The 15,909-nt window shown below is 40.1% G+C and overlaps 1 protein-coding gene across 2 annotated transcripts in view; it reads left to right on the top strand.

Annotated features, from left to right (window-relative positions):
• SKIC3 (SKI3 subunit of superkiller complex) overlaps nucleotides 1–15,909 on the top strand; it is a 214,149-nt gene that overhangs the window by 53,216 nt on the left and 145,024 nt on the right. For both annotated transcript variants that reach the window (XM_073624527.1, XM_073624528.1), the window contains exons 9-12: nucleotides 5,471–5,611; nucleotides 7,302–7,403; nucleotides 7,509–7,639; nucleotides 10,379–10,465. In XM_073624527.1, coding sequence (XP_073480628.1) covers nucleotides 5,471–5,611; nucleotides 7,302–7,403; nucleotides 7,509–7,639; nucleotides 10,379–10,465 — 461 coding nt within the window. The remainder of the gene's footprint in view (nucleotides 1–5,470; nucleotides 5,612–7,301; nucleotides 7,404–7,508; nucleotides 7,640–10,378; nucleotides 10,466–15,909) is intronic.

Genomic DNA, 15,909 nt, shown 5'->3' with positions numbered 1-15,909 from the left:
CATGGGATTTCACATGTCATGCAACTTGGGGTCTCACAAGTCGGATCCCAAGTCGCGGCAGTGTGAACCCAGCCTTAGATGAGATCCAAGCACAAATGTGTGGCAATTATTGGACTAATTGATCAGGTACCTTTTTAATAAATTGGTCTCTATGCTTGCAGTTGGTTTCGGTATAATTTGTAATAACAGCCTTTCATCCCCTGTCCATTTGCAATGGTAGCCTCAAAAGCATTTTTTTTTTCCTTGTACGGGTAGAGTCCTTCCAGACATTCAAATTTCAGACTCTCCAAAGCCAACTTTACTAGGCTCAAGCATTAGATAAATATTGGCAGCATTTCTAGCATCGAAGAACTCAGTGAGGTCGATTTACTAAAATGGGAGAGTGCAAATTCTGGTGTAGCTCTGCATGAAAACCAATCGGCTTCCAGGTTTGTTTTTTTTTAGTTGTCAACGCTTGGACAATCTGAAGTTAAAAGCTGATTGGCCATCATGCAGAGCTGCAACAGATTTTACACTCTCCAGTTTTAGTAAATCAACCCCAGTGTATTCACAGAAAAAAAAAATAAAACAACAAAAAAAAAAATCCTATCCTAGTTGGAACTGATTATACAATCAGGTTCCTCTCTGCCGGGGTTTTGAGCATTGTGCCATGCTCCAAATTTTTTTTTTTTTTTTTTACATATAAGTCTGCCACCACTTAGTCTCTCTCACGTTTCTTCTTTAAGCGTGTGATCATGTGAAGGCAGTTTATTCCTCTTTAACTACATCAGTAGCAAAATTACGTCTGATTGGACCAGCTTTGAGCACATGCAGTGGTGCCAATAACTCACATCTGGACTAGCTTTCCATGTGCTTCTTGCACAATAAGAACTAAACGTATAAAGGGAAATCTGCAGAAAGAAAATTTGTCTTAGGATTACATAGTTACATAGTAGGTGAGGTTGAAAAAAGACACAAGTCCATCAAGTCCAACCTATGTGTGTGATTATGTGTCAGTATTACATATCCCTGTATATTGCGGTCATTCAGGTGATTATCTAATAGTTTCTTGAAGCTATCAATGCTCCCCGCTGAGACCACCGCCTGTGGAAGGGAGTTCCACATCCTTGCCGCTCTTACAGTAAAGAACCCTCTACGTAGTTTAAGGTTAGACCTCTTTTCTTCTAATTGTAATGAGTGGCCACGAGTCTTATTAAACTCTCTTCTGCGAAAAAGTTTTATCCCTATTGTGTTTTCACTATCTTCTGAATATGCAATTTACATTGTACTTTGACTTACTGACCTGGAATGTGTATGCATTATGTAACATTACAACTTATTGGCTTAATGGACAGGCAAGGATCATACATATTCTTCCCAGCACAGTGTTCATATAAGTGCTTGATAAACGATATGATGATAAAGGTTATATAATATAGCATTTTTTTTTATTGCTTTGTCCCCCACTGGGCAAATCCCATCCGAAGTGTATTGTAATTGTGCTATCTCCCTTATATTCCACATCTCTGCCCCCAGCTACATCACAAATCTGGTCTCAAAATATCATCCAAACCGCTCTTTTTGGTCCTCCCAAGACCTCCTGCTCTCTAGCTCTTTGACACCTCCTCCCATGCTCGCCCCCAGGACTTCTGAGCGTCTCCAGTCCTTTGGAACTCCCTACCCCAATCTCTCTGACTATCTCCTAATCTATTCATATTTAGAAGATCCCTGAAAACCCTTCTGTTTTACCCATTTATGCCTTTAGTTGAAAGTTGTTTTTTTTTAATTTGGGCATAGAATTCACATGTTACCTAGAGCAGTAGGATATAAATAACTCCCATATCACTACTGTTCCAATATTGGAACAAGAGGCATTAATGGGTTAAAGGAGCCTGTACTGCTTCTAACTAATACACTATGTTATTACTTTGTCCATCAGCTCATGCCTCGCTGTTATTACCTTTTTTTTTTTTTTTTTTTTTAATCTTTTGACCCTCCCTCTTAGATTGTAAGCTCTAACGAGCAGAGCCCTCTGATTTCTCTGGAACCAAATTGTATTGTAACTGTAATGCCTGCCTTCATTTTGTAAAGCACTGAGCAAACTGTTGGCACTATATAAATCCTCTATTATAATAATAACAAAAGTGCTAATTGTCTCTATCTACTAAAACCTAAATATAATTTGTGAAGCTCAACACACCATGTAAGAGAAGGGTTCTGTATGTGGCTGTCATCCCCACAAACAAAGCAGAACAGACCTACACCAAATAAATTTCCGTTTTCATGATGCAGAATCTGCCAGTTTGGTCCAAACAACAAACTATTTAAAGATCACAAAAAGATAGCGTTAGATTTTAATGCAATGCGCTTAAATGCAGGACATAACGTAATACACCAGAACAGAAAGATGTGAAGGAGGGGACCTAAACATACAGTATATGCTATAACTGGGCAGGTCTATCATTACATTAATTACATGATATGTTCTGTCTTTTAAGCACAGTAAATGTAAGATCTGTGCTGGAGCTTCTCCCATAAGTATTCATTTCTTAGTGTAGATGTCTGTGAGAGAGTGAGCAGAGGTATGAAAAGAAGACAATATATTTTAAACATTATTATATTAAACAGTGGCTTGTAAATTATAGAGATATTACGTTACATTTTGTCATCTGGACTATAAATATGACAGCTGTAACCTGATTGGAGGCCATAAGTGACTTCTCAGCTTTCCTTTCCTTTAGTTCTTTTCATGTATAATCATCCCCAGTATTTATCAAAGTGACCTATATACTGAGGTTTGCTGTTGTAATTAGGTTTTAAAATAGAAGCATATGCACGGATGATGATATACAGGTGCATGTTATTTGCCACTTGCCCAGCGAGCATGGTGTATAAAGTGATCTTTTATGGTTTTGTGCAGTACTACTAGTAATTACAGACAATCCAGACACAAAGATAGAAAATTAGATAGAAAAGTCTTTAACTGTTCTGCCTTAGTGCTGACTACCAGATACTTATCCTTCATCACATGAAATAAAATATCATAGCACTGGACCATTTATTATATTACCTCATGCCTATTTCTCTAGCACAAGATAATCAGATCGGGTGTGCAGACCACTAAAATTAGCAGTAAATTAGATGGAAACTCTGGAATCCTATCCTATCCTATCCTTAGGCCACTTTCACACTGAGGCGCTTTACAGGCATTTTAGCGCTAAAAATAGCACCTGCAAAGCACCTGTAAATCGCCACTCCTGTCACTCCAGTGTGAAAGCCTGAGTGCACTTGCGGGACGTTAAAAAAAAGTCCTGCAAGCAGCATCTTTGGGGCAGTTTAGGAGCAAGTGTATACACCGCTCCTAAAACACCCTTCCCATTGAAATCAATAGGCAGTGCTGCCAAAGCGCAGCGGCGTTTTGTGGGCACTATTAACCCCTTTTTGGCTGCTAGCGGGGGTTAAATTGCCCCGCTAGCAGGCGAAAAGTGCCGCTAAAAGTAGCGGCGCTTTACCGCTGACACTCTCACCGCCCCAATGTGAAAGTAGCCTAAATAGAATAAAAAAAGTGCTGTTTCCATTTTGCCATTAGAGGAAAAGAAACAGATGCACTCTTAACACGATGCCTCGATCCCAGCATACAGAACCAGCGCCTGCTACCGACTTGCAAGTGGCAGACTTCAGACTGCATGTAAATTCAGCATGGCTCTCCCATACAATTTCCCCTTCTTCTAAACCACCTTACAAACCCCCCACCAACTCACCTGCCCCGGCACACATCCTTCTCAATCAGAACACCTACAACATCTGCCTGCACACATCTGCTTTAGAAGCAACTGGCAGTGTAGATCGCCAGGTTCCTGGGCTGCAGCCAGCCCCTGTAGCTCTGCAGCTGGCATGATAGGTCGCCCTTCCCCTGGCTAATTGTCTACTCCCTCCCACCTTGCATCCCTTCCACGCCACTCTCAACCCCCCCCCCCCGAAGTTGACAGACATCATACCATGCTCACTTTCCATCCATGCTTTCACCTCCCCAGCATCCCTCCCTGGCTGCCCTACAGAAACTACAGCTCACAGACTTTCCTCTTAAACTGATTTCCTCACACCAGCAGACATCCCTCCTCGGCAGCTTCACGTTCCTATCTCCTCTCCAACAGACATCGTTCCCCAGCTGCCCCAAACATTTAATGCTGTTCGACATCCCTTCCCAACCACCTTACACCCCTCTGCTGACAACCCAGATCCCTCTCCAGCCTCCACACACATCCATCCCCTCTTTGCTGATGGGCATACTTCCTCAACCTGCCCAACTCACCACAGTCCCCAGAGTAACAGTGTACCTTTACACAGTCCCTTGACATCCTGTCCATCCTCTAATAAAATCCCTCCCAGCTGTCTTCACTACCACCATTTTCCTCTAGAGTCTGAGTCAACCGAAAAACCTAGAGTTGGTAGCACAAAACAATCTGATTGCGCCTAACCTCTGCACTGTACTCCTACACTTTCTTACCATCCTCACTCCTCTCCTTCACATACTGCTCTGCTTCATACCCTCCCTACTCCACTTCTGCACTCTGATAAACTTTTTGCATTCCTCTCCTGCACATACTGCTCATCATCATACCCTCCGCATTCCTCTCCTGTGCATACTTTCTGCTGTCATATGCTTTGTAGTCCTCCCCTGCATATGCTGCCCACTGTCATACCACTGCACTCCTCCTGTACATACTGCCTGCCTTCATACCTCCTGCAAATATTGTCCACTGTAATACCTTTGTTTCTTCTGTCCTGCACATACTGTTCTCTGCATTACCGCTTGTGCACCTCCCCTGGACATACTGTCCACTGTAAAACCCTCCACGCACCTCTCCTGAATGTACGGTCCACTGCAATACCATCCAAACTCCTCTCCTGCGCATACTGTTTACTGTATAACCCTTCACACTACTCTCCTGCACATATGGTACACTGCAATACTGTTCAAACTCCTCTCCTGGGCATACTGTCAACTGCATTACCCTTCACACTCCTCTCCTGCACATACGGTCCACTGTAATACCCTCCACACTTCCTTCCTTCACATACCTCCACTCTCTCATACTCTCCATACTTCTCTATACTATCCACCGTAATACCCTTCGCACTCCTCTCCTACACATATGCCCATCGCTATACCCTCCACACCTCTCCTCTATGCAACTTACCCACTAAAACAGTTCTTCATAATTATTTGGTATTAACACAGTTTTTCTAGTTTTTTTTTTTAAATGTTGTAATTATGTAAAAATGTATGTAATTATTTTAGTGACTGTAAATTTCGATCAAAGGGGTTATCATATCTGCCCTTAGCCAGCTTTTAACAATTGCTTATAATACTAATGCTTTTCTTTATTTTTGTGTATTTGATTTGCATTCCTTTATTATATTGAAAGATTACAGTGGTCTAAAAAGTTGATATGAAATTATAATCACAGTACATGTTGCTTTGCCACAGGAGACGTTAGTGAAGAAGCTGTCCAGTGTTACAACAGGCTTGTGCAGTTGGATGGTGACAACGGACCGGGCCTCATTGGAATGGGAATCACAGCTCTGCATGATAAAAAGTATGATCTGGCAGTAGAGAAATTGTGTAAAGGTAAAATACATGTTTATATCCTTTCCTTTATATATAGATCAATTATATACAGTGATACCTTGGTTCCCGAATGCTTCTGTTCACGAACAACTCTGTTTGCGAACAGAAGAGTTCACAAAAATTTGCTTTGGTACGCAAACTCCGCTTCGGTTCACAAACACGAACCGCAGCCATCTTCCCTGCTTTGACTCATGGTCTCTACTTCCTGTAGGTGAGATCGCGGTCACAGAGAGACCCTGAAAGTGTACTGTGAAGACACTTACAGTATTGAGAAGCTTTTTGGTGTGCTTTTTAGCACATACTGTACAGTACTATACATCCCTGTGCACACTTATTGTAAAGCTTTTTTGTGTGCTTTTTATCACATACTGTACTATACCAGACATCCAGTAGTATGGCTCCAAAGAAAATTCAGAGCAAGCATGGCAAGAAGAAAGTGAGGAGCAGTAATGCAGGTTACAAGAAAGTGCAGAGTGGTAATAAAGGTGACAAAGTGCAGAGTGGTAATGAAGGTCACAAGAAAGTGCAGAGCGGAAATGAAGGTGACTAGAAAGTGCAGAGCGGTAATGCAGGTGACAAGAAAGTGCAGAGTTGTAATGAAAGTGACAAGAAAGTGCAGAGCGGTAATGCAGGCGACAAGAAAGTGCAGAGCGGTAATGCAGGTGACAAGAAAGTGTAGAGTGGTAATGAAGGTGACAAGAAAGTGGAGTGGTAATGAAGGTGAGAAGAAAGTGCAGAGCGGTAATGCAGGTGACAAAGTGCAGAGTGGTAATGAAGGTTACAAGAATGAGAGACAAAGAAGAGAGGAAACCCCTGAAGGAGATCTCCCCAATGTCCTCATGGAGGGGGGCTCTCCCTCAGAGCAATAACTGCCACCCACCAGCCTTCCTCCAAGTCCTCTCAAGCAAAGTTAGTGTTAGAGTTCTCTCTCTTCATACTGTACTGTACTTAGTTTCATATTTTTGTGGATCAAAAACAAAAAAAGTTCAGAACGGATTAACCTGATTTACGTTGCACCTTATAGGAAAATTTGCCTCGGTTCGTGACCAATTTGATTCGCAACCAGAGTCGTGGAACGAATTAGGTTCGTGAACCGAGGTATCACTGTACTTTGTAGAAACCGTGATGTAAAAATTTTGCTGTATTTTGTTTAGGCTGGCCATAGATGGGTAGAATTTCCGAACAAAATTCTTGGGAAAAGCAGGTTTATAAAAAAAAAAAAAAAGTTTTTGTTTTTCTAATTTATTGGTGGGTCAAATCAATGTTTTTGACCTCCTGTGACGAGAAGATTTGAAGGAGCAGGATGCAAAAAAATTTCTCAGTGTTTCTAACAATTTCAATTTCTAACAGCGTATGTGGTTTTTATTTGTTAACGTGCATTCATTCCAAAATCATGTGTTAAAAGCAAACAACATCTTTCGAACGACAAATAAATGTTTGGAGAATTTTTGTACAAATTTTCCTAAGAATTTTCGCTAGAAATTCTATTCATCTATGGCCAGCTTTAGATCGATTTTTTTTTTTTTTTGCAAGGATAAAAACGATCGATTCTCATCCAGGTATTCTGTATCCCCTGACTCGGTTAAAATACATGTTTGTGTGTTCAGCTGCTTTAGACATGCAGAAAACATTTATTTGTTGCTGTAAATCTACCCTGGCTATTATCCTTTTTAAACATATTGGTTTGTAGGAGTACATAAAGTGAGTTCATGCCCCCATGCGTGGTTCTTTCTGGCCCAGGCTCAGCAGAAATTGCACAGATATGAAGAGGCTGTTCTGTCCTGTGAAAAAGGTAAACATGTTTTTAGCATACTATTTTATAGTACTGGTGTTTTGCTTTTTTTTTTTTTTTTTTGCGTTTACTTACAATAGGAATTTGTTTTCTTTCTTCATTCAGTTATCAAGGCTCTGTCTCATGATAACTTATCACCCAGAGATTCTGAACTTAAAAATATCGCTCTGCAACTGAAAGCTGAAGCAATGCTGGAGTACTGTGATCCTGAAGAGATCCTGAAAACTCTTGAGCAGGTGGGTAAACTACTTTGGGTATAAACACACTGCAGATGCACTGCACACAGCATGGTTTATTCTTTTAGAGGGCTTGTGGCCCTTCTGGTTTTCAGGTTTGGAATGTAATCATTCAATCCTCCAAGAACAAATCCTTTTATTCTTTACATCCCATTCTTCTTGTCGTATTAGTGAAAGTGAAATCTTGTTCTTCATCTGGGATAATAAGGAAATAAAATGCATTGTAGAAAATTGTATGCTATACAGAACATGAATAGGAAACTTAAAGTGCTTGTAAAGGCAAAAGGTTTTTAATCTTCATGCATTCTATGCATTAGGATAAAAAAAAACTTGTGTGTAGCAGCCTCCCTAAGCCCCCCCAAATACTTACCTGAGCCCCATCTCCATCCAGCGATGTGTATGAGTGCCTCAGCCCTCCTGATTGGCCGAGACACAGCAGCGGCACCATTGGCTCCCGCTGCTGTCAATCAGAGTCAGTTAGCCGATCAGGAGAGAGAGGGGGCACAGCATACCCGCAGCTCCGTGTCTGATCGGATACACGGAGCTGCGGCTCAGCTCGGGTGCTTGCTGAGGGGCCAGGAACACCGAAGAGGAACCCGAGAAGAGGAGGATCTGTGCTGCCCTGTGCAAATTCATTGCACGTAAATATAACATGTTTGTTATTTTTTAAGGAAAAAAAAAAAGAGACTTTAGGATCACTTTAAGGATTACCTTTTTAAAGTGGACCTGTATTTAAAATGTTATTTGTTATCAAATATGTCTTGAGGTGCAGTATACTTCCTGACATGTGACTGTGATCACTGTTAATTTTGAGGTCCAATTTCAATTTAGTTTTAGTCATAGTCTTTTGACTAAAATGCCATTTTAGTTTCAGTCGCATTTTAGTCATCTGCAATTGTTTTAGTTTTAGTTGTATTTTAGTTGACTAAAGATTCCAGTACATTTTAGTTAACTAAAATCTAATGGGTTTAAGTAAATCGTAATGCATTTAAGCATTTCTGTAGAATTCATTCAAACTCCATATATACTCCTGGAGTGAAAATCTTAACATGTTATTATTTATGGTTTTAAGGTTTGAACATGCACTTCAGGCAGAGATTTAGCCGTGCTATATAACGTCTTTAAAAATAAAACCAAGTTTCATGAACAAATAAAAATATTGCTTTTTTACAAACAGAAGTGCAACTTTAAAATATAAAAAAAACCTCCAAATCTGAAAACTCTATTGGCTGTAATGCCACATGTTACCTAAATATGTTACCAACATTAAATATTGAGAAAAAAAGATAAGAAAACCAGTGCAGTACAGCAACATCATATGACTGGTATGGCGGTGATCAGGGACACTGACTGGTGACACTATATAAAAAAAAAACAAAAAAAAAACAAAACATAGTAACACTGTACTGCTCTGGATAGGTGATCAGTATTTTTTTTACTTACTATGATTGCTTATAACTGTGGGAATTTCATTATTATAAACAACCGTTTTTACTGAATGAAATTTATTCCTTCAGTGTTTACTATTATGATTAGCTGTGGTTGGCCACACCTAATCACATGGTACAGATGGGTTGTGTCTGGCCCTGACCTGTACCATGTGCTCATTGTGACGAATCAGAGATCAGCACAATAGTACGCAATGAATGGAAACCGTCCATTGTGTACGATTGTTATGTGATCCACTGTTATTTTGTCACAGCGATCACATGGTACTGGCAGCAGGCCAGTACACTGATCTGTCAGTGAAGGAGATATAAGAGTAATTATATACCAGTGATCCTTTTTTTTAATTTTTTTTATATAAAATGCTGATTCATTGTTTATGTGTGCAAGACCATATTATATTCATTGTAATGTTTCTGTTGCTAAACTCTGGGGGGGAATAAACAAGGGAAGCTCCTCTGTTTTAGCTGCCTGTAATACTCCCTAGGGTTTTAGGTAGGGTTGCACCGATACTAGTATTGGTGCCGATACCGAGTATTTGCACAAGTATTAGTACTCGTGCAAATGCACCGATACCTGAAACCGATACTTTCAGGCTCGGCTCTTTGAGCTGTCAGTGGGTCTCCCCAGTGTTAAAGAAGTCCGGTAATTGGAGCTGTCAAAAAAAAAAAAAAAAAAGCAGCCAATGTTTATTAACAACATTGCTCAGCCCTGAAATACTAAAATAAAAAGAAACATTGTTTCTTTTTGTATATTTCTGTTTCTTCATCTGCAGATCAAAGGGATGAACAAATGTTCCTCTGTACTCCATTCAGCCTTAATTAACTCCCTATTCTCTTCCATTTAATTATTATTTTCCTGTTTTTTTTCTTTTGTTCACGTCTATTTTATAAACGATAAACAATTAAAACTTTTTTTTGTTTGCTTTGTTAGTGAATATTTTTACACATATATATTAACATATATTTACACATTTCACATTGAAAAAGCGCTAAATTAAAAAAAATATATTTATTTCATTTGTAAATAACTTTTCAATGCTTTGTACCATTGCTGACAGCTGAAGTTAAAACAAAACAGTTGCGGTAGGTATCACTAATTGGTATCGGCGAGTACTAAAAAAAAGTATCGGTACTTGTACTCATTGTAGAAAAGAAAATGGTATCGGTGCAGCAATAGTTTGAGAGTGATAGCTTAAAAGCTATGACACATTTATTTTTATTTAACAAGGGGGGTAAGATTAAATCTACAGGTAAACCGAAAACCCCTAAACAAATATTTTATTTTCTCTAGATTTCTAATAAGAACAGTGACCCGGCTCTCATTGCCCTGAAAGGCAATGTGTATTTAAAGAAGGGTTTTTTGGAACAAGCATCCAAGGTAGGTTTCCTGTCTAGTTAATGCAATTCGTAAACCAGACTACTTGTCAAAACTAGTTTGACTGTGTGTTTATGTCAATGACTTGGAATACACACTTTTATGTACTAAGGTAAAGGTCTTTTCAGTATATTTTTTGGTAGTCATGTACAATAATATTGCTTACTTATTTCTCTTTTGACTAGTTTGCATTACAACACATTTAGAAATCTCTACTGAGAGAAAAAAAGATAACCTGCCATAGCTGACGTTCTGAAAATTTCGAAATATTGTAGTTCCCGTACATAATGTCCACCCATGCAGTGAAACACGTGTGATAGCATACAGAGACAATGTTACTTCAGATGTCCCAGTTGAACTGTGACAAAATGCGTTGGGGTGACACCTGTCATATAGCCGGAGGGAGGGGCTATGTAAGCTGCAGCTAGGGTTGGTGAGCATGTGTGCCACTGCCAGAGTTGGTGAGCAGACAAGTGCAAGAACGAAGATATATGTGGGCTGGACTGTTTTTATATTAATATTGGTTCGCACCAAAACACAGCGAACAGGCAAAAAGTTCTAGCGAACATGTGAACCCTATTAAAGTCTATGGGTAACGAACATGAAAAATCAAAACATGGGTAGGGTGCTTTGGGGTCCCCCAGAGCACCCTTGATGGGGACAACAGCCTCTTCACGACAACCCTGGCCATTGGTTGACGGGGTCTGCGGGTGGAGGCTTATCAGAATCTGGAAACCCCCTTTAACAAGAGGGCCCCTTGATCCTGCCCCTATGTGAATGGGTATCGGGTACATTGTACCCCTTCTCATTCACCAAAAAAGTGTCAAAAAGTAAAACCACAACAGACCATTTTTGACAATTCCTTTATTAAAAAAATTTTTAAAAAGTGTCCCGCAATGTCCATCCATCTTCAATTGTACCGCCCGACGGAACCGAAAAATAGAAAAAACTCCGCCTCCGTGGGAGGCCCCATGCGATGTTGGAGGGGGCGGGGTTATCCGGTTACGCCAGCGGGTGGCCCAGCCCTTGCCTATATAAGAGCTTTTAAAGCGAAAAGACAGCAGTCGCCAGGAGGCCTCCAATGGAGGGGGAGTATTTTTCTATTTTTTGGGTCCGTCGGGTGGCGTGATTGAAGATGGATGGACATCGCGGGACACTTTTTTTTTTTTTTTTTTAATAAAGGAATTGTCGAACTGTCTGTTGTGGTTTTTACTTTTTGACACTTTTTTTGGTGAATGGGTAGGGGTACAATCTACTCGATACCCATTCACATGGGGGGGCAGGCTAGGATCTGGGGGCCCCCTTGTTTAAGGGGGGCTTCCAGATTCCGTTAAGCCCTCCGCCCGCAGACCCAGACAACCACAGGCCAGGGTTGTCTGGAAGAGGCTCTTGTCCCCATCAACATGAGGACAAGGTGCCTTGGAGTGCACCCCAAAGCACCCTCCCTATGTTGAGGGCAAGCGGCCTGGTATGGTTCGGGGGGGGGCGCTCGCTCGTCCCCCTCCCCCTTTCCTTGCCTGTCAGGCTGCTTGTTCGGATAAGGGTTTGGTATGGATTTTGGGGGGGACCCCACGCCAATTTTTTTTTTCTTTTTTTTAATTTTAGCGTGGAGTTCCCCTTAAAACCAATGCCAGACCCAAAGGGCCTGGTATGGATTTTGGGGGGGACCCCATGCCGTTTTTTTCTTTTCTTCAATACACTTTATTATACACTCTGCACTGCACTGTATACCCTGCAATGTATTATATATACTACACTGACTGCACTACATATTTTCCACTGTATTATATATACAATACTGATTGCAATATATACTGTATTTATATATTTTTTATATGTATGCAAAATACAGTGCAGAGTATATGGTGCAGTCAGTATTGTATATATAAAACAGTGGAAAATATATAGTGCAGTCAGTATATAATATATACTATACAGACTACACTATACTCTGAACTGTATTATATATACTATACGGACTGCACTATATACTCTGAATTGTATATACTATACAGACTGCACTCTGTACTGTATTTTTTATTTGTGTATGTGTGTGTGTATATATATGTATATATATGTATATATATATATATATATATATATATATATATATATATATATATATATATATATATATATATATATATATATATATATATATATATATAATTTTTTTTTTTTTTACACAAACTGCACTATATACTCTGAACTGTATAATATATACTACACTGACTGACTGCACACTACACTACCTGCCTAATCTCCATTCATTCACTATATATGGCCACCATTTAAGCAGCAGCCTTATATAGTGTGGGGCGTGGTCTTAGCCCCCAAGTCATGATTGGCCAAAGGCAACCCTGCCTTTGGCCAATCATGGCTCTTACAGCACATTGCGCTGTGATTGGCCAAAGCATGCAGGTCAGGTGCATGCTTTGGCCAATCAGCAGCCGTCAGTGCACTGCGATCTCACAGTGCATTATGGGGCGCTCTGCGGCAGGCCAACTTGCCGTGAGCGCCCCATATGTTCGCTTGTTCTATGAACAAACGAACATCGGGAACATCCCTAATTTTGATGCACAACATACATGTAAGGTAATGTCAGGATTTTTTTGTCACTAAAATAAGAATTTTACACTGTGCAGTTTTTTTCCCTGATTCCATTTGGTATTTAAATAGAGAAGATCTGTAATTAAAGAGAAGTGTGCCTGTTCTGCTGAAGTTTTGCTACAGCAGCATACAGTATAAAGTGCTTTTTCCTTTCCACAAAAGAAAGGTTAAAAAAAAATGGTTAGTGCTTTTCCAGTTATAGGTGACGGGTGGTGAAAGCATGTATAGATGGATTAATATGAAGATACACTGATCTTTAAAGGGCTTTCTGGATACACTGTAAATGGAAATTTAAAGTACAGTGTGATTTCATAAAGAAGTATGCAGTTTCCAGATGATGTAAAACAATAACAGTGGCAGACAGGGACCACAACTACGAACAGTTAGGTAGATGTACTCATAAAGTTTGTGTCTTGCTACTGAGGGAAGTGACATAGGCGCGTGTGTCACGTGACTAGTCAGTCAAAATGGCAGCGTCTGCAGTGGAGAAGGCGTTTTGTGTTCTTGAATTGTGCAGAATGTAATCTGTAACTGTTGTGCAATGGCATTTTCAATCACGATTTGGAAAAGAACCTCCAGCCAGAAAATCTTTCTATGGTTGGCATAAAAAAATTGAAAACTACAGGCTGTTTGTGATAACTTCAAACTTAAAAGTTCCCTAAGGTAAATGTGTTCTGTGCTGTGTCCAAAAAAAAAGTGTTATAGTCCCTTCTTTTATCACGAGAAAACTGTCACGGGAGGCTCTTTTCTGGATATGTTAAGTCTTTGGTTGATGCCACAGTTGCAGGACGAGAGTGACAACTTTATTCTCCAATTGGATGGTGCACCACCACACTGGTCAGCCGACATGCGAGATTACCTCGATGAACATCTTCCTCACCAATGGATTGTACGAGCCGCCGACTACAACATACCACTGACCCAATGGCCACCCAGAAGTCCTGACTTAACAACACCTTGTGACTTTTTCCTGTAGGGGTATGTAAAGGACAAGGTATTAGCCCCTCCCTTTCCTGTTGATCTAGCGGAGCTGAAATATCGTATCACAGCCACTATAGCTACTCTTGATTCAAATATCTTAACTTGCGTTTGGGTAGAAATGGATTACTGGCTCGATGTGTGTGGTGTGACTAAGGGTGCACACATAGAACATCTGTAACTTCCCATTCAATTCTGTTACAGGTAACATAAAATATCTTACATTATTCTTGTTTTATAGTGCGTTGAAACTGTAAACTTCTTTATGAATCACAGTGTGTATTGTTTCTGTATGCTGTCACAGAAGTATTTGCGGGTATAATGTGTGTAGCGGCTGTTTTGGTTTTATTATTTGCACCATTTTGAAAGCACAGAAAAGTGTTTTTCTGTAATCGTTCATTGAGGGACACCAGTATTCTATTACAGTTGTGTTTTACTGCTGCCTACAGGAGGTTGGGACACTGGCGAACTGAACCTAGCCAGCCCCTGAATACCCATTCCTCAGTTCGGTATATACCTCAGTTTTTTGCTAGTATCCTAGGAGGTTGAAGGCCTTTTTCTCAGTTCCACTAAAAAAAAGTGTAGCTAATCTTTTTGCTAGCCTTCCTGACTAACTGCTTTCTGCCCTGTTGTCCCCTTCAGGATAATTTCAGGGCTGACCACCCCCCCCCCACCCCCCCACGGGTTCTGTTCAGCCTTGGCGGGGGTGTTTCTTGTCTTTTCATTATAGTATTACCTTGGAGATTTCTTACAACTGCTATTTTGTGACAAGGTTGGTTGTATGGGCAGACCGCCTTTTCCGCAAGAGTAGGCCTTTTTCTTTCTTTCTTTCTTTCTTTCTTTCTTTCTTTCTTTCTTTCTTTCTTTCTTTCTTTCTTTCTTTCTTTCTTTCTTTCAAGTCCTGCATCAAATTTGGGTATAATATTCCAAACTGTTACAGGGATATATAATGACGATAAAGACATAGGCATAAAGTACAAAGGTCAAAGCCTAAGGGGCAACTGAGAACTTCGGGACTCGGTAAGGAAGTGTAACTGCATATAACAATAGGCTAACCCAGAGTGTAGGTGAGCTGAGAGCCGACACCTGGGACCGAGTGAATAGGGGGGGACATGTATCTGAATCTACTTTAAGGTAAACAATACAAAAATTGCTCAATATATGAGCAACTGAAGATATACTATATTTGCCTTTAAATGTAGAAGCATGTTATCTGACCTCTCAAACTAGACAACCAGATTTTTTTTTGGTTGTGTACTTTTGAATGGGAGTCAGGGGAACATACTGTGCCTGTGCTTACTCCCTTATTGACAGCTATGACATGCCGAGGTAGAGGAATGACTTCTTAACGTTTTAGAGATTTTGTATGTGTCTAAATGTTGCATGTGGTGCCACAGAAGAAAGTGCATTTGTAAAATAAAAAACATTTAAAAGTCATGGCTATTCTTGGTTCTTAGCACTATATTCCCTCTATTTTTTCAGGCTGACTTTATGTCATTGAAATATTCTTACAGTATACACTTGCAGCACAGCTTGTGGAAAAACTGCAAATCAAGTTTCAATTCTTCAAATGCTTTTTCACAATGGGAAGCCAATTACTGTATTGCATGTTTCCTATTCTATTTCTTTGTTCTATGAAAACAGAACTATTAACCCTCTTGTGACCCGCGGTCATTAAAGCTTTGCTGCTTAGGCCATATTTACCAGAATCAGCATTTCTTGGTTACCTTGGTAATAACTATATGACTAATTTGCGCAGCTAAATAATTTTACATACTTTCTGAAACTGGAACTATATAATCGCCTCCTCTCCAGTAGTGTGACATCCGCATGACCACCAAATTCTTTGCCAGGTCATA

This window comes from Aquarana catesbeiana, linkage group LG01 (genome assembly GCF_042186555.1).
Source record: "Aquarana catesbeiana isolate 2022-GZ linkage group LG01, ASM4218655v1, whole genome shotgun sequence".
Lineage (NCBI taxonomy): Eukaryota > Metazoa > Chordata > Amphibia > Anura > Ranidae > Aquarana > Aquarana catesbeiana.
This window is presented reverse-complemented; position numbering and strand designations above follow the sequence as displayed.